Source organism: Mauremys mutica, chromosome 8 (assembly GCF_020497125.1).
Source record: "Mauremys mutica isolate MM-2020 ecotype Southern chromosome 8, ASM2049712v1, whole genome shotgun sequence".
In the NCBI taxonomy this organism is placed as follows: domain Eukaryota; kingdom Metazoa; phylum Chordata; order Testudines; family Geoemydidae; genus Mauremys; species Mauremys mutica.
This window is the reverse complement of record NC_059079.1, coordinates 29,270,761-29,297,469: the sequence shown is the minus strand read 5'-3', so window position 1 is coordinate 29,297,469 and position 26,709 is coordinate 29,270,761. Positions and strand designations below refer to the sequence as shown.

Here is a 26,709-nt window from a genome sequence, read left to right as displayed (position 1 = left end):
GCGTATCAACCACTCCTCCCAGTTTAGTGTCATCTGCAAACTTGCTAAGGGTGCAGTCCACACCATCCTCCAGATCGTTAATGAAGATATTGAATAAAACCAGCCCCAGCACCGACCCTTGGGGCACTCGACTTGATACCGGCTGCCAACTAGACATGGAACCATTGATCACTACCCGTTGAGCCCGACCATCTAGCCAGTTTTCTATCCACCTTACCGTCCATTCATCCAGCCCATACTTCTTTAACTTGCTGGCAAGAATACTGTGGGAGACTGTATCAAAAGCTTTGCTAAAGTCCAGAAATAGTACATCCACTGCTTTCCCCTCATCCACAGAGCCGGTTATCTCGTCATAGAAGGCAATTAGGTTAGTCAGGCATGACTTGCCCTTGGTGAATCCATGCTGACTGTTCCTGATCACTTTCCCCTCCTTTAAGTGGTTCAGGATTGATTCCTTGAGGACCTGTTCCATGATTTTTCCAGGGACTGAGGTGAGACTGACTGGCCTGTAGTTCCCTGGATCTTCCTTCTTCCCTTTTTTAAAGATGGGCACTACATTAGCTTTTTTCCAGTCATCCGGGACCTCCCCCGAATCTTGGCAATTAACAATGATTGGAAAGGAAATATGGGGTGGCGGGGGGGAGAATAATTACACGGGATCTGCTAAATTCTGGTACTTTGTGAAATATGTATATGTGGAGTGGATTCTTCAATACCAATTCAGCCAAAGAGATGATTCAGAGCAAGCTCCAACCATTTTTCTCCTGAAGAAATTGTAGGTGAGATACTGTAGATGAACACTTGCTTGCTAATATGAAGAGGCGACAATGTAATGCAAGTTGGCACAACAAAGTCCAGAAAGTAAAGCATCAGGTAGACTATTAACCTCAGAATTTAATAACTGCAGTTTCCAAGAGCAAGTGAAATATTTAATCACTCACTCAAAAGTATGTTTTCCTCCAATTTCAGTTTTACATATTTTTTGAGCAACTCTAAATAATAGGCATGGATTTCAGAGTTATTCTTTGCAGTTAGACTATAGACTGTAAATTGTTCTTGGCTAGCATGGCAAATTTGCAATAAAATAACTCCTGTAGCTGAGCCATATAAATCCTAACTTTAAGTGCCCCTAAATTAATTTATCACATGACACCAATAATCCTATAAAGCCAGATTCTGCAACCCTTACTTAGGTTGGGTAACACTTATACAACTAGTCCCATTTACTTTAATGAGGAGTAAGTGCTGCACATTAGAAGGGTTGCAGAAACTGCTTCACAATCTTTGTAGAAACAAATGATAAATATTTAGTGATCTATCATTACATTTTAGGTTAGATTTTTCTTGTGGGAATTCCAAGTAAAACTATTATATATTGTGAGCTACTGAGTGTAAATAATGAAGGTCTGTTTCCAACAGAATAGTTTCACAGCCCCTGTGCATGCAATAGCCTGTAGAAGCCCATCACTTACGGCCCTCGCATTATTGACCCATCTATAGACATGTGACTTTTCTGCAAACTGTGCTTTCTCCAGTTCTGGGGCTATTCTTCACAAAGTCCTAGGCCAGGGTTCGGCAACCTTTCAGAAGTGGTGTGCCGAGTCTTCATTTATTAACTCTAATTTAAGGTTTCACATGCCAGTAATACATTTTAATGTTTTAGAAGGTCTTTGTCTATAAGTTTATAATATATAACTAAACTATTGTTGTATATAAAGTAAATAAGGTTTTTTAAATGTTTAAGAAACTTCATTTAAAATTAAATTAAAATGCAGAGCCCCCCGGACCGGTGGCCAGGACCCAGGCAGCATGAGTGCCACTGAAAATCAGCTTGCATGCCGCCTTCGGCACGCATGCCATAGGTTGCCTACCCCTGCCCTAGGCTTTATTACCATACCTCTCTCTAGTCCACTCCCACGTAACTGGATCCAAGGTGGAAGGTTGAACCAACACTGAGCAGGGTAGTGACAGCGTAGCCCTTAACCCAGAGTTTGTAAAGTCAGAATGAGATACAGTTTCAATACTTCTGACTTGGAATTGTGCCCTCAGGTAACTCATTTGATGCTCTCTTTTGGTCTCTTCTGCACCTGCACTTGTGTCCTCATATTAAGATGGCATTGTGCCTGCTGATCATAAACTGCAACGCCAACTTCAACACATGGAAGGTGCCAGCCAAAGACTGTTTCAAATGGGTTGACTTCAGTAACTGCCTCCTCTCTGGCAGCATTGCCACCCTGAGGTTGTATTAACTCATTTATAACAACTAAAGAATATTACCAAAGCACATGTCTGTCCGGACTTGTTGAAACTTGTGTAACAAAATGGAATGCTTTTAGGGTTATTGTGGCTGCCAGAAAAAGAATGGGATTAAAGTTTGTATCAAGGGAACCTATTAAGAATATATAGTCTCAAAACATACAGAGAATTCTCAGACAGTCGGGGAACATGCCCAGACATTGGCACTGAGGGATAGATACAGGCACAGAGAATCAAGGTAACAGAACCCCAAGATGCAGATTGTGCCCTTGTTCTGAGAAATAAGGAGATAGTTTAGTGCCCATTGCTCTGATTGCACTTTGCGCTGATTTTGATGAGTATACTGTAAGTGAAAGCCCCAATGCAGACTGTTGATCCTAGAGTCACAATCATTCAGTCTGGTGCAGCTGTTATGCTCAAAAGACTGAAAATTCCTGCTAAGCAGAACTTCAAGAATCTGTACAATACTTGTAGTTTCCCTTTTAAGGCTTTTCACCTACAGTGGTATTGTCAATCAGCCTTTAAGAGGAGTCCATTATATATAGCATCACAGTTCTCCTAGTATATATTTGTTTCGAGTGTTTGGATTGCAAGCATCTCAGACATAGTTTGCACCCATTAGGTGCTAGGCACAGCTATACTGTTTGTGCTCCCCTGAGCACAAGGACAACATGAGACTAACCACCTCAAAGGAGATAGCCAGGAGGGAGACTTCAGTATCCACCTCCTGCACACATACATTGGTCAACAGAGTACCCACGCTATACACTCTTATGCAGCAGCCATGGTTTCACTGTGCACCAAGGATGTATTTTACTGGCAGCTGCTAGCTGCAAATGGCCTGGGTAATTGTGTTTGGCATTTTGCAGTCCCAAGTGTGATAATGATATAATCCTCAGCATATGCCATGTTATGTCCATAACTTGCAGTGATGTATTGTACTTTTGCAGTATCACAGTGTATTTCTAAAAAAACCAAGATGGTCCTTTTAAAATACAATTGTTCTGAAAACCTTTACGTTTGGATAAACAGTCTTCACTGAAATTTGGGGACATTCAACGGAAGTGTGGTAAATAAAACTGCCATCGCTTAGGGAGACTAACTTGTCACTACTGTTACATGACTGTACTGGGCTAAGATTTCTAGGCTGCAAGTTATTCTGAGGAGGAAATAAGACATATTTGAAAAAAATAAATAAATGGCACAATAAAAATAAGACTGCCCTTGGCGCAATTAAAGTTTTACAAATAGCCAAGTGAAAATTCAGGAGAAGAATCCCTTTTTTGTCTTTCTGTGCCGTTTTGTGTGAGTGGCAGCAGCTAGAGGGGGTCACAGTAAAAGGTTTCCAAAGGCCTCCTCATCTGTGGTCTCTCAGTCTCATTAATGGTACCATACTTCTCCTCAGCTAACAATATGCTACAATTAAGTAGTTATCATAGCAGCAAGATTTGTTAACAAGCATAATCATCGAACCAAAGGTAAAACAACTCAGGAGTTGAAATTTACAATACACTTTCTGAGCAAAGGAGAGAAGAAATTTGAGCTGATTCTGTCCAATAGAGAGAAGGGAGTTGGAACACCTGTCATTAAATTCTCTGGCAATGTTACTCCCCCTGCTTCAGTGGTGGTATGACAGCAGCGAATTAGCTCCTTTCTGTTCTTTGCCACCTCAGTGGTCTCTTGTAACTGAAATTGAAGTGGATGTTACATCATTGGGTTTTGAAGAATGTTCTCTAATAAATCATTGGCTGTCGTAAAAGTTGATACAGGTTTTGTTGAGTGTACTGTTTTCTTTTATATTCAATAGCATATTTTCAGAAAAGTGGCTGTAAAATGCATAGTGCAATAAAGTTAGTAGACAGTGTAATATATTTAAACATTTAATAAATGTAATTAAATAGCTTTTCTGAGAGCGAGCCTGTGATAAATAGGGAAATTAGGAAATGGAGATATATTTTTTGTAAAAGTCAAATATTTGAAATCTTAAATTTTATTTATTATTTTAGGGAAGGCCAGGTCGGAAAGGGTACGCAGGTGAACCTGGATCAGAAGGCTTGAAGGTAATACTGCTGGGTTTTATATATGAAAATAGAATATAGTTAGAGTCAGTAGTGCTGGAACTGGGGGTGCTGCCACACACCCTCACTTGAAGTATTTAGTAATAACAAACACCAAATACATGGTTTCCATCAACAGCACCTCCCACTATAAAAATTGTTCCAACACCCTGGTTAGAGTGTGTGTGCGCGAGAGAGATGCATCGTAACAGGGTTGCTGGCCCACTAAAAGAAATTGGGCTCAGCTCTCCTGTTCCAGTACAGCTGCTCCCTGTTTGAGCCAATTAAGAGGGTGAGGCACCATCTGGGAAACATAAGAGACCTATGAGTGAGTTAAGAGGGTCAGAGCACACTGGTTCAGTCAGGAAGAGTAGTTCCTAGGAGAGGGCTGAAAGCAGGAGAGTAGCAAGGGGTTTGTTGGCAGGTTTCCCCAAGCCAGGATTGGAGAGGGTTGAAAGTGGGAAGGAGCAACAAAGGGAGATGCTTACTGGTTCTAAGCTGGTGAGCTGGATCCAGAGGGCTGAAGGTTGGGGAGCAGCAGAGGGCCTTACCTGCTGGTGCTGGCATCTCCTTACCGGGGAGCTGGGTCCCAGAAGAACCAGGTGAGACTTTAAGTGGAGAGACTGTGGGAGTTGCCACTGGGAAGAGGGGGATTGTGCCCCGAAGGAAGGGCTCGGGTGGCAGTCCTGGTGGTGGGACAGAGAACAACTGATAAAGAGTTCAGGTCTAGTGGAAGACATTGGGATGGTGAAAAAGGAGCTGGGTTTTTAAAGATTACATGAACAGGGATGATGTGAACTGTGTTGTGTGACTTTTGGTTTGGGATGTTTGCACTGTGTTTTGGTTAATAAACTGTAATGGACATGAGGACATGCTTGTATTGAACTTACTGTGAACTCAAGAGGAAAACTGAGGTGAGGGACCACTTGCAGAGTGGTCTTGTGGCCACGAGGGGGCACCTGAGAGGAGACCACTCACAGACTTAATCTAGCCAGTGAATCTGCTTACTTGCAGGTTCCTCAATTGGGAGAGTGAAGACTATTCCCAACAGGATTGTGGGACATGGATAGCACCTGCTGTCCCTCCATATGGCTCTGTGGGGGAGGATAAGTGGAAATTTGAGGAGGCTAAGAGGAGGGTTAGTATGAATGTTAGGGACATGGGGGTGTGGAGGCAGGAAGAAAGGAGAGGATTGGGGTACATGTTGAAAAGGCTGGCGTGAGTTCAGTCCCTTTGCATTTAAAGGACTTCCATGGCACTGATGCTGCAGCTCCTTGCATACCGATGCTCTAGCTGCAGGGAAGCACAATGCCTCACAGCTAAGCCAACATAACAGCAAGTGCTCCTCAAAGCAATATTTGATGGGATAGCAGGGCTGATACTGCCACTTCTGTAGTGTTAGCAAGAAAATTAATACAGTGACATTCTTTTGTAAAAATCTGCTCTAAAATACATCAGTGTAAATCCACCATGACTACGGAGCTTCTACGGATTTGCAAGACTTGCAGCATAATAATTGAGAGTAGAATTGCTCCTATAATACTCCTATCTCTTTCTAATGTAGCATTTTGGAAGAGTAACCTGAGATTTTTAGAATTTCATTCCAACTGCTATGTAAAGTAGGGTGTCTGGCAAAACCATCATAAATGTGGAACAGTGCAAATTTGGAAAAGCAATTGAAGAGTTAAATATCTGATTAATATTATTATAGTCTATCTAGACAATTGCCCCCTATGGTGTATTGTCAAGTTAACAGACTATTTACAAGTAAAATTTGCTTGTAGAAGTGGTTATGAACTAATGAAGGGAATTATATAGTGTATTTATATTTAATTTCCATTTGACAAAAGGAAGATATGAATCTAAGGGGGAGGGGGTTAAAAAGAGAACCAAACAATACCTGATCATAAAGGCAAAACTTAAGTGTGTATAATTTTACTGCTTAGGTTTTATATAGAAAATGAAACACAAAGGGAACTTGGGGAAATGGAGAAGTTTAAAGTACCCTCCTGCAAGAAGTGAAATTTATAATAAACTATATAATCTGTTTTCTGCATTAACAGGGAGAACCAGGAGATCAAGGAAACCTTGGAAAAACTGGTGAAGCAGTAAGCTTAGATGCTCTTTCTAGTTTAATTTTTTTTGTACAAGTTATTTTGAGAGCTGTATGTTGTCATAATCCTGTTGACTTAAATTGTTTTAAAACCATGTTTCCTGGTGAGTGCTGCTTTCTCCTCTTGAGTGCATCCCTCAGGTATCAGGCCTGGCTTCCTGAAGTCCAGCCATTCTGACTGGATCTCTGGGCTACAGCCCCTATGTTTTCAAGCCATGTTAACACAAGTTTGTGTTTGGCATTTGGAAATCCTTTTCCTTCCTGTGGCAGCCGCTGATTATAGTGACTCCAAAACAGCATCTTCAAATCAAAGCATTATTTACTCACCCAAAGGTACATAGCACACAGCAGTGGATAAAAACAAAAAGGCCTCTACACCTATTTCCCTTTACCTAAACTTTAAATCTTTTCTTATGGGCTTTTGGAGAGTTCCATTCAGCCAGTTACCTCCATCTCTAAGCTGGGGAAGACAGTCTGCTTGCCGCAGTTTCTGTGTCTCTCTGTGTGCCTGTCACGTCTCCTTCTGGTTAGCTGACAGTCCACTCAATCCCTCTTCTTCCCTAGGCTCAGGTCTGGGAAGAATACATTTGCCATCTTAGTTGGAGCCGGGCTGGAGGGATTCTCCAATTAATAGCTTCCCTGTTGTTTCCTCAAGGGCCTATAGTATTCTCTGGACCATTCCTTAACTTTGCCATGGTTTTGCTTCCCATTTCATTCCCCTGCCCCAACAGCTTCCTTTGATTTAAATCCTTGCACTCAGGCAGGATAATGTCACACACGTAAACTGAGGTGCACATGATATTTTTTTAAAATACTGCGTTCCCTGATTTTCCACACCATGGAATTATGCCTAAAGGGTGCTTCAGAATCATTCCTGTTAATAAGAAAGTCCCTGATTAGATTGCCTTTTGACTGAATGTAGCTTTAATCTGACATTTTACCAGTTTGAGCCCATTTTAATGGGTAAACTGAAAACTACAGGTTAAGGGCCTGATCCAAAACTCATTCAAGTCAATGAAGAGACAGTGAAAAAGTGATGATAAATTATATTCCTTCATATGGAGTCTTCCTTTAGTTTTTTCCAGCTAGTTATTTGTAAAATGTACTGGCAATGGTTCACCACTGTCTGAGATATTTGCTTTATATTTCTCTCAACCATTTTCTGTGCTCTGAAAAACTTCTGTAGGTTGTATGGGTGAAAATGGCCTTCTGGGAACTCCAAATGAACTCAAATGTTTGAGCAATCAGGAAACTTTCAGAACAGTTTATCCGTCATACCCAAGTCTGTTGAGGGCTCTTGGGCCTGAATGGTCCCAGAAGGAGGGAGGGCCAGAGGTATGGCTCAAGGGACTGGCCCCAAAATCAAGATTTTTAAAAATGCTCAGGCAGGCCCAGCTTAAGTCACTTGGCCCACTTTGAAAATAAACCTGCACATCGTATCTCATATCTATTGATAAGTTGTGTAGTCAATTGCTTGACCATCCTTTGGTTTGTTATGAAATATACTCAAGATAACCAGTGTCAGTCAGGTTTATTAATATAGTCCAGGACAAAGGTTCTGTACGATGCCAGTGTCCAAGAAGCCATCGTGTGCAGTGATGTTAGATTCACCTTATGCAGAAGGTGTGCTCCCCAAAGTTACAATTTCAGCTGGTATTATTTATGCAGTGATTTTACAAGTTTACATATCTCTTTACACATCATTAAAATCCAACCCATCAGTTTGTCCCAGTTCCCTAACTTGTTGTTCTGTTCCTTTCTTATCTTTCTTATGGATACTAGCATTCCAGGTACTGGTCCATGAAGGTACCTCCCTAGCTTGTACTAAGACATAGACCAAATTAATCTTGATGTTTACAAGTTTCCTATTTGCTCATGCAAATACTTGTTTCAGCAAATGCAAGGAGTTATGGGATACTTAGCTTAAGCGAATAGGATTATGGTATAGGCCAGTTTAGGCTATATCAGTTTAGGCTATGTTACAGTATTTGTGCTTCATGTGCTTGGTGCTTAATGTGTGTATATATAAAATGTGGATAATGCATATTATTAATATCAGATATGATAGTCAACATATCTAAAAAAGATAAAAACCTACCAGTAACAGCTTGACCCCAGAACTTCTTCCACAGTTTATAAATATCAAAACCATTGCTTTTAATCAGGCTGACTAAGTTAAAAAGTGGTTTGAAAGGGATGTGTGTATTTTGTAATGATGCTGAATCATCAGTGCAAAGATGGGAGAGAATTGGATGCTGATATAATAGGTGGGGTTGCATATTTATGATTGAAATGAGTGAAGACTCTTCTCACAGGGAGATTCAGAGATGAATGTTTACTGAAACTTAATAGCTGTGTGAGAGAGTGGAGTAAGTTCTGCTACCCACGTTACCAGCATTGCTATGCCAATATACACCTATTTGATTTTTTTTCCCCGTCAGACTGCGGAACATAGAGCCTTTGTTACACACACATACTCAAGTGTTTAAGTTCTATCTTTTAGATTCTAAGATCTTTGGGACAGGGACTGTCATTTACTATATGTTTCTGTAGTGCCAAGTACAATGGGGCCCCATCTGATCTATGCCTCTAAGCGCCTCCACATATTAGTAATAATAATAGTTAGCGAAGACACACCAGTGAATTCCTTCATTTTGCTTGCCTCCTTCAAGAACTTTGAATTCAAGAACCAATATCCCTACAATCATGTGAATTTTAAAAGAGAAGAACATTGAAAATCCTGGCCACTAAATATGTGGTATATTGGAACAGGTGAAATAATGTTATTGTTGATTTGTATTACAGTTGTGCCCAAAAGCACCAATCAAGATAAGAGCCCCATTGCAAATACATGTAAAAAGAAATAGTCCCTATCCAAAGACCTTGAAATCAATTGGGGTTAGGCACCTAAAACATTTTGAGGACCTATCAGGACATTAGGGCATGTCTACACTGCAATGAAAGACCTGGAGCAGGCCACAGAACCTCACCCACTCACTCTTGTAATAAACCCATAACCTCTGGCTGAGTTACTGAAGTCGTCAAATCATGATTTAAAGACTTCAAGTTACAGAGAATCCACCCTTTTACTCTAATTTAAACTTGTAAGTGACCCATGCTATAGAGGAAAGTGAAAAACCCGCACGGTCTCTGCCAATTGTTTGGGCTCAAGCTGGAGCTCAAGCTCTGGGAGCCCACAAGGCGAAAGGGTGCCAGAGCAGGGGCTCCTGCCTAGGCCCAAATGTCTACACTGCAGTTTTATAGCCCTAGAGCCCAACCCCTGCAAGCCCAAATCAGCTGACATGGGCAAGCCCTGGGTGTTATGTTGTAGTACAGGCGAGTTTCATCTTACGCTGGGGTTACGTGCCGCTGTCAGCGCGTAAAGTGCATCTTAAATGCAGGTAAGATGAGACTCGTCTGTATACACATACCCTTACAGACTAATCAGACAATACAATGAGTGGAAGAAAGGGATATACAAGCAAAGTGATCAGGGGAATGGCAGCCACAAACCTTGTTAGTTGCTGTACTTGGCATATGATGATTTTATTATTTTTTCTTAGTTTATTTATTGCTCTTGCCTATTACTTTTTTTTGCCTGTCCTCTTTTTTCTTAATAATAAACTTCATTGACTCCCCTTTTCATCCAAGATTACATAGCATATAGCATATACTTATAAACCTGCAACTGAAATGAACAAAGTTGTTATACTACATCAGAAAACATAATCAAAATCTCCAGATAAAAGCATGCAAATTCTCTGGATATGTTACTAAAAGAGAGATTATTTTAAATAACTTTATTTACTGTTAATTAACAAACTACATGAGGAGTCCACCTCATTAAAAGTACTAATTTAATGGTTGTCACCATTTTTATTCTCCTGTCCCCTGGTTCCAGACAGCTTTTTTTATTTATTTATTTATTTATTTAAGCTGATGGGAGTATAGCTTGTGGCCAAAGCATCAAAAGGATGACTCTACAGTGAACAGCTTTCTCAGAGTAAGCCCTGCTGAACATAAGCTTCAGCCTGCAGGAATACACAAGGGTTGAACATGAGCAAGACAAAGCCAGCTGGAGGGATTCTAAGCATGGTGCTTTGTTATTCATGATCCAGTAAGATGAAGTATGCTGGGGCCTGGGTCCCATGGTCTTGCTGGACCATGGTTAATGGTCCAGCAAGAACATCTGCCTGGAATGGCATATATCAAGGGGAACTGAGCTGCTGTCTTGTTGGGAGCTGTAGCAAGCATTTCTATCTACATCATTGGCCCAAATGACAGCTTCTGCTCTCAGTCCCTCTTAAGGTCGGTTTTTCCATACACTCAACTGGAGAAGATCTCCAGCTGGTTATCCTGAAATTGTGAACATGCTCGCTGTGCACATAAGCCCTGATCTAGGCCCAGTGGGGCTATTCATATGCTTAGAATTACACCCAGGCTTCTTGCTGGATTAGGGCTTTCATTTCCACGTACAGGATTGCACTTAGACTATTAGTCCTTGGCCATGCCCACTCCCTTTCCTCTTACTCCCATGTGCCTTCAGGGTGGATGTACAGTGGAATTTTCCAAAGCCTTAGGCACAAAACCCCTCAAAAGTCAAAGCTTTATCTGAATTTGAGCACAGTTCCTATTTTTTCTCATTACCCAGAAATCTCTCTCCAAGGCTGCTGAGCAAAAGCTGGGTTCCTAGGGCTTACTGCTTTGCCTCTGTGCACCTCCTTCAACAGTATTCAGCTGCCTGCTGGATTTAGCTCTATGTACTTTAGCACTATAATATTTATGAACTTCTATATGAAATTAAAAATAAAAAGTACATAGAAAAGTTCTTTCAAACAACCCATTTTCTCAATTTCTCATGAATCATGGTGCTAACTATTCTACTGATGGAACTTGGACTGCTTAAGAATGTTCTTTAAATCCAGGAGATTTTCACCATTTTCTGTATGTAAAACTCCTTTCACACTTCCTTCCATTCCTCTCTGCATGTTTGTCGATAGCTATCTGAGGCATCTATGGATGCTTACACTACAATCACATAAGATCCTTTTGCTAAAACACTTGTAACTCTATACTGCAATTTTACTTCAGGGGAAAATATTATTTGTCTAATAAATGTTGTTGTAATGGGTCCATAACAATCCTAGGCCAAAAAAGTAACCAAAATGAAGCTTAAAATCAAAGTGATGTACTGTACAGAATCATTTCTCAACTACTTTCATCAGGATCAAAATTCCATAGGAAAGTATATTGTCAAATGTAACCAGATTTAAAAAGTAGTTGCAGAGATGAAGAAAAGACATACTGTAATATTAATAAGGCATTGCTTTGGATTTGGTTTAAAGTTTACATCAGAACACAGAATTGCCAAACATTGAATGAGACCAACTGATCCATATAATCTAAAATGTGATGCCTCAGAAGATGATGAAACACTGCATTCCCACAATGTAGCTAGCCCATTGTACAATATGATATAATCATAAAAAATTCTTCCTAACGCGCATATGATTGAGCCCAACAAGAACAAAAACAAAGGTACTTGGCTTGGATGGCTTTGAGTTCTGTATGGTCCAAATAATGATAAAGGAAACTGAAACACTGCTGTGATGAAGCCTTGAACAAAGCTATTATCAGCATATTGTCTAGTAGTGTAAAACCTGTCAGCTGTTCAAAGCAGGTATGATTTTAACGTAAAAGCTGCTTCTGTTTCATCATGGTTTATATGGTGAAGTCCCATTTTTGGCTGGTGCAGTTTGGTTGAGCAGAATCAGAAACTAACTTGCTGATGAGATAATCATCTGCTATGGAATCAATAGATCCATTTAGACAGTGGTTGGTTAATTTAATAAGGGACTGCAGCCAGAGCAAATTTACAATACCAGTGAGAGATGATCTTTTGGAAACCATCCCAAAAGAAACACTGGCTCCAGCTACTGAGAAGATTGCCTCTGGGTGAGAGGGGAAAAAAATCTCACTGTGCTGGCATGTGGGTTTCATATGCTTAAATTATTGGTGGTTGGCAAATCTTTGAAACCATGTTACTTCAAGCACATCAAAACAAATACTGCATCTGTATTGTATAGAGCTCATCCCAGTGCATGGATGACTTCAGACATTTTAAGAAGGTGATTGTTTTATGGGTTTTGTGCCATAAAACGGAAATTCTCTGAGATTAAAACAGTTGCCTGCTAGGGCTGTGTTACTGTTTGGTAATGCTAGAGTTCATCCAGGTAGTAACAGACTATGAATAGCCGGATAGGAAATTAATGAACGTTTCTCCCTGCCAACATCACTGCAAAAATTCAGGAAAAACAGAGAAGCTGTCAACAGTACAATGTACAGTTAGTGTCAAAATGACAAACCAGAGTAAGCAGAGGCATAGAACACAAACCTTGAAAAAATAATCCTAACACTTCACAAATGAGCTTTTAAAATACATTTAAACAAGTACGCCCAATTGTGGACAGTAATTGTGTCTAGGAGATGTGGAGTTACTTTTGGGAAGAACTCATGTAAGTAATTTCCCCACCTCCTGCAGAGGCAAAGTGTGGCAAGATTGGCCCCATGGAATGGATGTTTAATTTATGGGGAATGGAAAATTGCAATTCTCTTTGCTTGAAGAAAAGATTAAAGGGGCTTTGAGTGAATTTTCAAGAGGCTAAGTAGACAGTCCTTTGAACTATTGTGAAAAGTCTGGACTCTGGGGATGCACAAACAAAAATTGGAAACAGCAGGAAAAAGAAAAGCAAACTGAGTAAAACATTTTTCAAAGAAATGATAGTGAAGGTGTGGGGTCAATCGGGGCATTAGAAGACACAACTAGCGCAGCCATTCTCAAAAACCTACTTCATAAAGATTTGAAAAAGAGACTATTAAGGATTTATAGAGTAGTAATAACAATATTTTGCATTTATATAACACTTTTCATCTATACTGTAGACCTCAAAGATTAAAACCCCTCTCAGATCCCACATAACTGACAGTATCCATCAACCACTTATCCATCCCCCTCAGGAAAAGCACTGGAAAACAGATAGACATTGTGACATGACCTGAAGGTCAACCAATTCAGGCTCCGGTGTACCAGTTTAAGAAGCAAATTGCAAAGTTGAAGGATTCCTCACTGATAAAGCCCTTAATCAGCTGATTTCAGATGCCATGGTATCCCACATGGAGAGAGAGGTAGTCTTTGAAGTACCCAGCACCCCAAACCATTTATGGTTTGATAGATCAGAACTAGCATCTTAAATTGACCCTCCCAAATGAAGGTGAAGTGAAAGTGATGAAGCACAAGTGTGACATGCTCCATGCAAGAACAACCATTCAACAAAGAGGCCACCACCATATTCACCAGCTGAAATTTCTAATTGCTATAAGGGGCAGCACGACATAGTCCTTTGCAGCAGTCTGATCTCAAGATGACAATAGTATGAATCTGCTGTGTTAAGGGATCATTTCAAAAGAAAAGGCCATGTGCAGATTATTAAAAACACCATTTGGCCCATACTTTTATCTTGACCTTCAGAAACAGCTCACTGATCCAATAAGACCCCAAGTTATGAACCTGAAGAAAGAAAAGTGGACAAGCTACCTACACTGAGGGAGCTGGTATCACCACAGATATTTCTTATAGCTATTTTCCCCAGCCTACCAGCATAATCCATCCAAATCCAGAGGGCTGTTCACTCTCATTCCAATCCCAGCATGTCACTGGATAAACTGGTCAACCATACCAACCAGATCCAGTAAAGCAGAGACAGAAGCCTTTATTCTCCGCTATGTCTGACCACAGCCTTGGGTGCAGCCTAGTTATGGTTCCCTGTTCAGTGCTGCCCAAGTGGAATTGTCCTCTAAATTATGCTGCTGGTATAAGGCCTCTTACACTAGGGGAGAATCAGGTATAGTGAAGCTGAGCTCCGTCATGCTCCCACCTCCCCCTTGCACTGAGGGGGAGTGGCTGGTGTAGGAGGTGGCTACGCTATCTCAGCAGCCCTGCGCCAGTAAAGATTCCCCACACATGGGGAATTTTCTGTGAGAAATCACTAGCTGTTTTAAGGTCATTTTGCACTGTGTAAAGCTCTTGTCCTTAGCAGCCAAAAAGACCAGCCCTGAGAGTGCTCCAGATACTGGAGTCACCTTAGTCCACACTACCTCATCATCATCTCCACCTAAAAGCGTTACATACATGTTGGAGGAGTGACAAAATGGAACTCTGTAGTACTTCAGACAAGAGAGCTATGGGGCACATAGCTTCATAGATCCCAAGGCCAGAAGGGACCATTGTGATCATCTAGTCTGACCTCCTGTATAGCACAGATCATGGAATTTCCTGAAAATAATCCTTAGAGCATCTATTTTAGAAAAAAATCCAATCTTGATTTAAATTAGCTCTCCATCTGGTCTGCCCTGGCAGAGAAGAAAACAAAACCATATAAGAGTGAGTCCAACAATTCCTGCACAAGCGTGTGCTGTCATCTCAACAGCATCTTGTTCCAAATCCAGGCAATCTTATCTGCAAAATAGAATAACAACTTTCAACAAATGCTCAGCTGTGCTACTTGTGGAAGGCAGCATGACATCTACCATTCAGAAGAGATCTGTTAAGTCCTGTTCACCAGATGCTATGCTGGAAATAAAGAACCGCTTTGTTCTTTCTGGAGAGCAATGGCATCAGACTTCAAACACTCTTTATGTCACAGTCATTTATACCCAACATAATGTTTTTACCACCCAGCATAATGTTCCTAGCTACCTTCCTTTACATTCATCTGTAGCAGTCTATGTGTATATCAAGGTCACCTGTGAAGATGGAATATGAGAAGAGACATTTGGGAACGATCTGACTGATGATCAAGGAAATGCCATTGTAATGGCTGGGGCATAGGCTGCTGGGCCAGTAGTGTCCCCTGGGCAGGGGTCGAAGGCAGGAGTCGAGACTAGTTACCAAGCCAAGTCAGAAGATGCCTGTCAAGGTCAAATTGGGCCAGGATCGATGGCAGGAATCAGGAGCAAGACAAGGCAAAAGACAGGGTTGGTAGCAGCAGCAAGCTGGAGTCTGCATTGTTGCTCAGACAGCTCCCGGGGCAACTTCTTGGTTTAAATAGTTGGTGTGGACCAAACAGGTGTTCACAGGGTTCTGTGTCACTGTGGTCTTTTTGGGCAATACTTCCTGAGGTGTGTAACCCTCCAGTAATTGTTGGATCCTCCTTCACCTGGCTCCCCAGTGGTGATGTGGAAGGATCAATCATCCAAGGACCCCACAACCCTGCGTTCTAGACCTGTGGATCCTTACAGACGTTCATAGAGTATATGTATTCATTTTCATGAGTGTCAGTCTGCCTCTCAAAGTCTAATGCACCTCTTTTGTACACCGTTATGATCCAAGAAAACATTTTATTTTTTAACATGAGTAGTGTCCTCACATGGCATCTGGGAAGAAGGTGGAAAAAGACTGACTTCCAACACTTTGCTTATGAGAACATCCTGCCAGCACTCTGTCATCTTAGATGAGAAGCATGGGGTAGAATTTAGGTACATCATACTGGTGTAAATCTGGAATAATTACTCTGGATTTACTACAGAGTTTCTGAAAGCAGAATTTGGCCCATGATATTTGTATCTTTGAATTGTGGATAAAGCAGTGATGCCAACATGTTTTCTCTTTCTAATATTCAGTTCATTCTGGAGTCTGGCAACTGCACCTTTGAAGGTTCCAGTGAGACTGTAGCTATCTGCTGCAAAATCAATATATTTCCCCAGCAGGATGTACATATCCCAGATAAGTAGCTTCAGAGGCTTTTACTCAGATGACTTTGATTTACTACCAAATAACTATTTCAAAGGACAGAAAATTTTAACAAAACCAATAGTCAGATCCCAGTGTGTGGAACAGAGGACAAGGGCATCTGCCTTTCTAACCTTGTGCTTCTGAACATAATCATGAGTAAAGCACCTATAGATCTTATGTTCCCTTCCTAACATTTTTGGTACAAAGGCTCTGAGGCAGGAAATTGATCTGAAATTTTAAGGTTGACTATTAATACAGATCACACACCAAAAAGCTTAGATTGCCAAGTGGCATAAGCATAGCAGTGAGATTCAGAAACTGTGATCAAACAGCTGTTTAGTTGTCAGGCCCTGCACATGGGGCAATGTTCTAGTCTACCATCATCTTTTTGCCTAACTCAGAATGCAGTGTCATCAGCAAATACGTGTAGCACAAGGCATTAAAGGTTTCGGAAAAGACTAAATTCGGTAAGTATGTTCAATTTTCCTCCCTGAGCTCCTGGCTTATGGTATTGTAAATCAAAGCCAACTCAATCTGCATAGTAAATGATGGCACTGTAATATGCTTTAGTATCTCAGGTTTGTTTCAAAATTTAGAAGAAACAGTACTGTTTATGAGTCAGATCTGATCTTGATTAGAGAGAGAGTGTGTGTTATTTCTGTTCTATTTGAAATTGAGAGAGCTTTGTTGCAGGGTATAGCAACAGCAGCACCATGTTATACAAACAAAGAAAAAAATGGGAAAGCTACAAGGACAAAAATGGATGGGGAAGGCAGCATTAGAATGAGCGAGGTGTGTGTGTGCATGCAAACTTTTATATTTTCGTTATTGTTCCTTTCTCCAAGTAAACCAACTTGCTAGGCCTTAGATTCATTTGAGGAAGAATTTTTCCTCTACCTCCTTGCTTTCCCCACAGTGAAAAGCCTTTCCTAACCATTACAGAATAAAATATATTATTTAAAAAAAAAAACTTTTTGGTGTTCCCTCTGGAAGGATAAGTAATATGACCCAAGTATGTTGTACCTCACCTACAGTCAGACAGAAAGCTTCTGGCAAATACCGGTAGTTATGTGACATTGACAAAGGAAGTGTCTTGGGCCCAGGAGATGACCCCATTAAAGCTAAATTCCCCCCTATCTGTAGGAAGTCAGAATTTTCTCAATACTTTTTCCATTTCAGCTCCTTTTTGTTCCATGTTCACAGCAGTCTGGAGACAGGACAGCCTTTAAAACTAATTGTCTGCACTCTGCGTTAGCACTGATCAGATTTGGGCTTCATTTCGGGGTCTTTGCTTTCATCTTCAAAACTCTGAATGAACTCAGATCCAGTTATCCATTGGATGCAAAGGATCTGCATTTTGGCACTGCCTCTGGAGCAGTCAGGAGTGATGCTGTGACTCAGAGTCACAGTCCCCCTCCTGGCTCCCTTGCTGCTCCAGGGAGGGAATGAACTGCTCTGGGTCTATCTGCAGCACAATGTTCTGTTCCCCAGAAAGCCAGCACAATGGTGTTAGCTGGCACACTATGTGGGCAGGTCAAGATTCCACCCCCTCCTTTGTGAGGAGGGAACAGAGTGGCTTTTTTGAGCATGCCTCTCTTCCCGTATTGTTAGCTGTGATGTGCATTGCTGTTGCAGGGGTACAGCGGGTGTCTTGCTAGCTGGACAACCATTTGGCCTATTTATTTTTATGTATTTATTTATTGCAAATAAGCTGCATTACCTTGTAATTATTAATTTATTTTTGCTGTTGTCTATTAAAAATATCAAACTAATCTAAATATACCAACTCTTATTATGTCTCATAATGCATGGCTGGTGAAATTGGCCTGAGACTGGACTTTAGTTTCAAAGGTTGGGGGGGTTCATATTAAAAGTTGAAAACACATTTCTAGGTATATTCGTATGACATAAAATAATAGAAGCTCAGGTTTGTAATATGGTTGTTCTTTGAGTAGTGGTTGTTTTGTTAAAATTAGCATAGAAAGAAACTGACTTATTCAGTTTAATTTTGATGTGCTGAAATCTGGATGTTGATTCGTTTTGGTTTTTTTTTTTTAAATACTGTACCCAGGGGAAGGAAACTCTTTGCAAAGACTGAAGTTTACAGGCTCTTGATAAAAATGTCTGTGTATAAATCCTTACAAGCAGACAGTAATTATTGCATTGGTACAGGTTAGATCTCATCTTCCAGCTGGGAGGAATGTGCAGATGCAAGGAAAGTTTCATGGAAATAAATAGAAAGAAAAGAGTACAATAATATAAAGATTTTCTTGTGGCAAGAAAATATTGTATGGTTATTTGTATCATGTCATTAACATTATGTCTTATGAATATGGTGAAATTTTGAATTCTATATGAAATGATGGTTTATTGGAAAGTTTCCTTTTGACTTAAAAGTAAATGTTAGTTTATATAGCCTGACAGGTAACTGGTGACACGGGAACCTTTTGGTACTGGATGAATATCCGCTTCTCTCTAACCAAGCCTTTTTAAAAATTACTACATACTCTATTTTGCACTAAGTATAAAATATGTTTCCAATTATTGCACTCTAGTCCAGTTTCTAACACACAGCATGTGCCCTGGCAATATGCTTGGTCTTCCTTACGCATGTGTTAGATGTGGGATCTGGTCTCTGATCCATTTTCCATAAAAATGCTTATGTCAAGGAGGCTTCTATAAAGAGATTTTTGTCATTAGAGAGTCGTACAGAAATCCTTGCAAATGAAAGTTTATGGCCTAATTTTTTAACAATGTTTATGGCCATGATCGCTTTTTTCATGTAGTTGTTTTCCTTTTCCTTTCCTTTATAATACTTCTACTTAACACATTCAATTTGATTTTTGGAGTGTACCACTGTGCCAAAAGGGAGTTATGGGGATGCCAAAGGACTCTGACTTAATACACTACCTTTGGCAGATATTTATCCTCTTCCGTAATAAGCAGAGATGGGCTCAAACCTGTAGTGATCTGGATCCAAACTTTGCAGTTGGCTTCCTTATGTTAGCCAAACAAAAGCCCTGGATCTAAAGAGCCCCATGAACTCTGAGAAAGTTTAGTATGACATCAACACTATTTGGCTCGGCCTAATTGGTATAAAGGTGTTTTTGTTTCTGTAAATAAATGTCAGTAAATATTTTACTAGGCTTCCTCAGTCCCACTTTGTCTGGCCAGGATGTTGCCATTTTTTTTTCCAAAAGAAAAAGAACATCAAGAATGTTCCTCTTCTTCCATCTCTGCTGGCACCCCCACCATGTTCACCTTATTCTCTGACTCTCTAATCTCACTTCTGACCTTTCTCTTCCTTCCCATCCTCCTTGAAAACTCCATTACCCTTCCCATTTTTCAGGCTTGCAACATCTACTTTAAAAAATGGCGCTCTCCTCCCAGAGATCCCGCTGCTTTAGTACTCCTGTAAGTAAAGACTCTACCTGGAAGGCTCCCATTGCTAGTACCAAGAAAGGCTCCGCATCCTCTTCACTCAGCTGTCCTCAGTCTTCCAAACCAGATTTGGCAATCAGCGCCAAATCCTGGTACCGCCTCCACTATGTTGAGGCAGGGCAGATATGAGCTCTGCTCAAGGGGTAACTCATGGCACCAATACTCTTTCTGGAATGGGAGATAGCAAAGAAATTAGTCATGGGCCTTCCAACGTTTCTAACTCACAAGCCCACATGCCTGATCACCCTGGACAGGCTAGCAGGGGTGACTCCCTGTTGCATCCAGCTCCATGTAGAATTAAGTGCACTGTGCCATGAAGCTCAATACTGGCAATGACTCCTCACTGGCACCTTCAGTGCCAGACTTACCAGTACCACAGTCCTTAACAATACCAGCAGGCCGGTTACTAACTATTGACCCCAACCCTGGCCCCAGTACCAATACCATTAGCACCTGTCTCTGCAGTACTGTGCTTGAAAGGAACCACAGTACATATCGTGACAGAAACACCTTCACAGGGCACATCAACAGGCAGGGAGATGCCTGCTTATCCCCTTGTGTCAGGAAGCAATCAAGCTATGCACATGGTACCAGCTTCACAGGATAACTCCCTTGGCCCTTCGCCTACCAGAAACAAACAAAGATCTGGTGGATTGCCTCAGCAGACAGTACTCAGCCAACCATGAGTGGTCCCTCTATTCCTAAGCCTTCATTCCACTGATGGGGCTCCCTGAGGTAGATCTTGCCTTGTCTTCTGCTCCAGAGCAGATACCAAGGCGAGGGTCACTCCAAGATGCTTTCCTCATCCCCTGGCTTCATTGGCTTCTCTGTGCTTTTCTTCCCATCCCCCAAAGGGTCATAAGGAAGATCAGTCAGGATGTGGCCACAGTGATACTTACAGCCTCTTATTGGGCCAGACAGTCATTATTGGCTCACAGACCTATTGTGTATGTCCACACAGCCACCAGTCTCTCCCGAGTCTGCCAGACATATTCAATTCTCCACCCAGACTCCACTTCCTTACTCTGATTACCTGGAAGTTAGCTGGCTGAGAAAAATGACAGCATTAGATCCACATAGATCCAAAAGATCCTGTAACAGAACAGTAACCTTTCTACACAATCAGTCTGCGGATCAAAGTGGAAGAGATTTTTCCATCTGGTCTTCACAACAAGGCCTCATCCTGTTGCAAGCTTCTATTACCAAGATCCTGGATAACAGCCTCCAGGTCAAGCTGTTGGGCCCCCATGTCAGGGTGTGTTTAGTTTTCATTGCAGCTTGCCACCCTCCCACTCAGACTTACACAGTGTTCTCTCATTCCACTCTTTCAAAGATTCCAAAAGGACTGGTTCACACATATCACCTTCTTCAGGAACCTCCCTCATTTTGAGATTTTAATGTAGTTTTTAGGGCCTTGTGAAATGATGCTTTATGTTTGAACTCTTATCCAGGTGCTTTCTTCGCCAGCTCACACCCCAAACTGTCTTCCTGGGGGCTACAACCTCAGATAGGAGAGTTAGTGAGATTCAAGCACTGATGGCAGACCCTCCTTATACTGTATTCGACAGGGCAATTGAGATGGCCTAACACTGGCTAATATATCAAAATGTATTAAACAATGAGATTTCTAACGCAGCTCAAATTCCAGGAAAATAGGGAGCAGAGACAGGTGACCAGATGTCCCGATTTTATAGGGACAATCCCGATATTTGGGGCTTTGTCTTATATAGGTGCCTATTACCCCACACCCCTGTCCCAATTTTTCACACTTGCTGTCTGGTCACCCTAGAGCAGAGTACAAATCACAAAACCTAGCAGTAATTTTGCACCTGCTGTTTTCTAGTGGCCTTGATTGTGGATTTTATTGAACCTATATACGTAAACAGAGCATGTTTAAAGGCAGAAATCACTGAATTTGTTGTTTTGTCAACAGTATAAATCTATAGTGCAATGATTTTGATAGACTGAAATAAAATAATAAATCATAAAAGAAGTAAGAGCTATCTGGTGTGTGTGAATATTTTTGTTCTTGAAAAATAAAAACTTGTTTAAGTGCCAGTTAAAGTTGCTTACTGCTAATTAAACTTGGTTATATTCCTATGTATGTAGAGATAGCAGTTGCCAACATCTGAATCTTATACACATAAGCTGATTTAATGTGTTACAGACATAACACAGTTGAATATTACTACATTACTAGTAACTTTCATATTTCTGCCATATTTCGCAAGCAGTGTCGGTCCTGGGACCAACATGGCTACAACAACACTGCATATTTCATGATCACTCATATGATGTATTCCAGGTGCCTTTTGCTAGTTCTTCAATCACCTTTTTTTTTAAATGTTCCACTTTTGCTAACCCCATCCTCGTCCAGATCTTCGGGATAGCAAGGAAATTGAGAACATGTTTCCAACAATACTTGTTTTACAATTGCACTGACTCCCTAAAGCAGTTTTCTTCCAGAATTTAATAGTAATCAGAGGTATCCTTTAATGTGTTCAAAACCTGGAACGCACATAGCTGCTGACTGATTGTGGCCCATTTGCATGATTTTCCAGTTGGAAACTCCAGAAATAATTTCTCTTGGAAGAAATATACTGCATTCACAAGAAAGATGATTTACAGGAGTTGTTTTACATCTTACCGAAAAGATACAACAGCCAAAAACTTCCACATGTTTATTAACAAAAAGGGTTACAATCGAGGAAACACTTAGAACGATAACTCTCAACCTCCTAAGCACCAAAGGGTAATTAAGCTGCCAGCTCCCACTGCAAGTCATTGGGATTGGATCCCTAACTCTCATTTGTGCTATTGAAAATCTGCTGCCTCCAAGTACGTAGCTGGGACCACCAGCTCTGTGTATTTTCTTTTTGAAAAAAAAAATCGCAACATCCTCAGAAAACAAGGTGGAACTGAAGGAGTTGAGTCAAGCATTTACTGATCTTTATTTACAGAAGCAAAAGGCATCAATATGCCAATACATAGCTGGGACTGCCAATATGGGTAGTAAAGGGACAACATTCATGTTTGCCATGTCTACATGCTGTTAGGTAATTTCCTCACTGCTATAAAAATACATTAACCAAAATACATTTGGATCTGTTATTATTTGTTGTTCTATTTAGTAAAATACTGAATATACATTAATTTTTTTCACTTCATCAGATAGCTCAAAATTGGGATCGTGAATGTGCTTTCCTTTCCCAAGGCATTCACAGCTTCTCTCTACTGACTGCTTCTTTTCTTTTCCTATCGCTCCCTTTGTTGTTTCTTCCACCCTCTCTACAGCTTTCCTGTCCCAGGGGGAAGGCGCCCGTGCTCATTACTACTGCTTGGAAGTAACTGGCTGCAGTCACTAACCAACCTTGAGTGTGGGCACTTTCAGTTTTCCACCTAACCATGGAGTGTCCTGTAAAATTAAAAGTACCTGAAAGATCTCTTCTAACTCCCATTACAGGGAATGGTAACTCTTTCAAATGAACACAGCTCTACATAGCTTCTAGCTATGATTCTATTAGGTGTTCTCAGAATAAAATAAATGCACTCAACAGGAATAAAGATTATTCTTACCTGTAATACAATCAGGGGCAGATCCTCAGCTGGACTAAACCATCCTAGCTCCATTTTGTTTAAATCCCTGAAGCTGTGACAGTTTACGCCAGCTGAGGAGTTGCCCCTGAGATCATTACTGTGTTCTTTTCACAATTCAGTCCCTACTCTCAGTCCAGGCTGTGAATGTAATGTTCAGAATACAAATCCCAGAGCCGCTAAACTGCCTCAAAGCATTAAGACTTCCTTAAACAAATTGGTTGTAGGTGTAATTAGTTTGTTGTTTTTTAGTCTATATCACAATTAAGAACTATAAGACTTGGCCAGATTGTGAAGCTTTGACTTCCATTGATGGGGAGTTACTCATATGAGAAATCCCACTGATTTTAATGGTCAGACGGAGTTTATATGTCTGGGGTGAACTCACTCAGTTCAGTGGCAAATCTCCCATTAATTTCAATGGAGCCAGACTTTCCCACCTGGTATATAAACTGCTGTTACTATGTACAGACTGATAAACGTATCCATTTTAACAAGATGTCTTGATGACAGGGTTTGGTGTTCTCCTTTATGTGTCCCTATTGGTATGAAAGAATGGTTTAAAATGAACATAAAAAGAAGATATTTTCAGTTGTTCAATATAAAGAACTGCCTTTTCCTCTGTACTTAGACTCTCATTTGTTTACATAGTGCCTCGTTTTCAAAGTCTCCTTCTACCCTAGAATCTGGAGGCAGTTCAAATTGAAGGACTATGTCTCCAGGATGGTAGATTTCTGAGGTAGTGCTAGTAAAAGTAAAACAATGTGTGGGCTATATAGGGAAGGCATATGCAATAGGATTAATGATTACAGGTCTATTCAAATGAGAGAATGTAATTATGTTAAGAATTACAAAAAGGACATTTTCTTCCATTGGAGAAGTTTTCATTTTTTCCTAGGCAAATTTTACAAGCCTTTTATGGAAGGTATTTTTCAAACACTGTCAATAGACTGCTTTAAACTCTGCACTGGACAGATATGTCTGTCTCCCTCCATTTGTTAAGTAAGACTCCATTTTCTTTAAAAAGAAAAAAAAATAAAGAGTTCAGAAGGAGCCCAAAAGCTTTAACAACAGACTCAAGAGTTGAAATGTCAATCATCCAAGTCTTTTGAAGCTAGGAGGATACTATGTAATTTTCAATTACATATCCATTTTAGAGAGATTCGGGAAAAAGCAGCGTAACTGCACTGAACAATATATATATGTATAAAATTCAAAAATAAATAATCATGTGAGTGGCACCATTTGCCCATATGGTTTCAGATACTGTAGCTGCTTAGCTTCCATTATCTCTTTTGACATCTGTCTATCTGCCTGTATATGTACCTTTTCCCCTCAAGCAGACTACAGAAAACCAGCACCTGCTAAATTAGATGAGCAAAAAGAAAAAAAAGCTAAGGCTGCGCTCCACTATTAATACCCAATGGGAAATATCAGGATAGTAATCAAAGAGTTGTCCTGTTTTACTGCATGTTGGAAAACAGGCCTCGCTCTAAATTTCTTTGTTTTCTGCATTTAGGCCTCAATTCAGCAAAGGTACTTAGGGACCAGCCTAACGGTAGGCATTTGAAGTGAATTGGGCTACACGCAGGCTTACTTAAAGTTAAGCACATCGTTAAGTACCTTACTGAATCAGGGCCTAGTGTTACAATGATGCTAAATGCTACAAAGATGGAGGTATTTTATTTATTTAATTGTTCATTTATTTTGAATGTTGTGGTGGCGGTGTGTTACATGGTGTGGGGGTGAGATTTTTGACAAGTACTCAGCATTGGTCTAACCCTGCGCCTGTTGAGTGTTACCATTGGCTTCAATGGGAGCAGACCGAGGCCACTGAGAATGGATTAGTTCCAAAAGGACATATATTTTATTAGTGGAACACACCTGCTTAGAACCCCTCCATATAAATCTTTTGTTATAGCCAGTACAATGCTGGTGGAAATTAGTAGGAGAGAGTCACGAGAGAGCTATTTTCTTAAGAAAAGATCTGATCCTGTGTCTTACTCAGCCAAAACTCCCCGTGACTTCAATGGGTGTTCCATTCCTAGAAAGCTAAGAAAGGAGAAAATAAGGATTACCCCCATCCAGTAGTATTTTTGTTTTGCCCGGGTTTGACTCACTCAGACTGGGCTCCAGTGACATTGAGGATATTCTTTGATGAATTTATACTTTCCTAGAAATTTGTGGCTAGGACTAAAGCACTAGGAAAGCAATTAGCACCGCTAGTTATATGTTGATAGGGCACCTGGCACAATGAGACCCAGCCTAGTAGTGGCATTTAGGTGCTACTGTAACGCCAACAGACCCTGGTTGTCGGTGGGCAGGATCAAACCTGGGAGCTGTGGAGCTAAATGCATGAGCCTCTACTGCACGAGCTAAAACCCATATGGCTGTAGAGCAGACTCATTAATCTCTCTCTAAGTGGTCTTGGTGCCACTGAATGGGACAAAACACCACACCCAGGAGGTGTGTGGCTTACACTACCACAACACAAAAGTTAAATAATAATTAAATAATATTTCCCCTTCTTTCAACATCCCTTGATTGCATCTGGATCTGAGTACAGGGGGTGCCTCCCACAGGCCAGAGTCTAGCCCCACCTGCAAACTGTCAGCAGAAGCTACTACCAGAGATGTTTGCTCAGCAGGGAAAACGGTATATTAGGAAAAGCTCTGTAATGCTGTGGCGAGACTACCAGGAGGGGGAAGGTTAGGAATTAGTATCAGTTATCTGCCCCTGAAGTCCTATAGGCTAGGCTGTACAACACTTACTCACATGGATGAACTCTGACTCACACAAACAGTCCTTTCCAAACCACCGGGTCTGCTCTTGTGAGTAGGTGGCTCACCAGGGTGAAAAAGGGCTCCACAATCTGCCCTTTGTTTGTTGGCAGATGCAAAAACATGAAGCAGCATGGGCATCATACAAATAAAATCCGTTTGTTTTTTCATGTAGGGACCCATTGGTTTACCTGGAGAAATTGGACCCGCTGGAATACCAGGTGAAAAGGTAACTTCTAACCCCTCAGTCTGAACAGCAGTATAAATTGCTTATAGAAACCATACGTTGATGATAGATTATTTAGTGATCACCGTGACATAACTAATATGTCAGTGTGCATTTTAACACTTAGGGATGTAATCAAATGCAGCACAAATCCAATACCAGTGACCGGCACGTGATACGTTTGAATTTATTTATAATGAAATTGGAGCGTGTGAATTTACTGGAGTGGGCAGAGATATTGTTCGTGCCTGAGTGGTTACCTTCCTATGCATTTCATTGGGTTCAGTCTGAGAATGTGACATGACCAGTATTTGTTTCAATTGGGTGGCCATTTTTCACTTCACTGTGGAGAGAGAGATAAAAGCAGAACACTATTATTTAGCAATAAGCATTACTAACGTTTCTGTGCCAGTTTTTAAATGAAGCTAAGTCAATAAATGAACGTAGTTACA

The 26,709-nt window shown here is 40.8% G+C and overlaps 1 protein-coding gene and 1 long non-coding RNA gene across 7 annotated transcripts in view; one reads left to right on the top strand and one right to left on the bottom strand.

Annotated features, from left to right (window-relative positions):
* LOC123375937 overlaps positions 1-20,496 on the bottom strand; it is a 43,131-nt gene extending 22,635 nt beyond the window's left edge. For 2 of the 3 annotated variants that reach the window (XR_006581633.1, XR_006581632.1), the window contains exons 1-2: positions 20,286-20,496; positions 19,648-19,825 (exon numbers count right to left, since the gene is read on the bottom strand). This is a non-coding gene — a long non-coding RNA (uncharacterized LOC123375937). Of the gene's footprint in view, positions 1-6,894; positions 6,999-19,647; positions 19,826-20,285 lie in introns of those variants that run through there. The other variant, XR_006581634.1, reaches the window with a different exon arrangement.
* Positions 1-26,709, top strand: part of COL24A1 (collagen type XXIV alpha 1 chain) — a 254,256-nt gene that overhangs the window by 137,295 nt on the left and 90,252 nt on the right. For all 4 annotated transcript variants that reach the window (XM_045027373.1, XM_045027372.1, XM_045027371.1 and 1 more), the window contains exons 23-25: positions 4,263-4,316; positions 6,377-6,421; positions 26,207-26,260. In XM_045027373.1, coding sequence (XP_044883308.1) covers positions 4,263-4,316; positions 6,377-6,421; positions 26,207-26,260 — 153 coding nt within the window. The remainder of the gene's footprint in view (positions 1-4,262; positions 4,317-6,376; positions 6,422-26,206; positions 26,261-26,709) is intronic.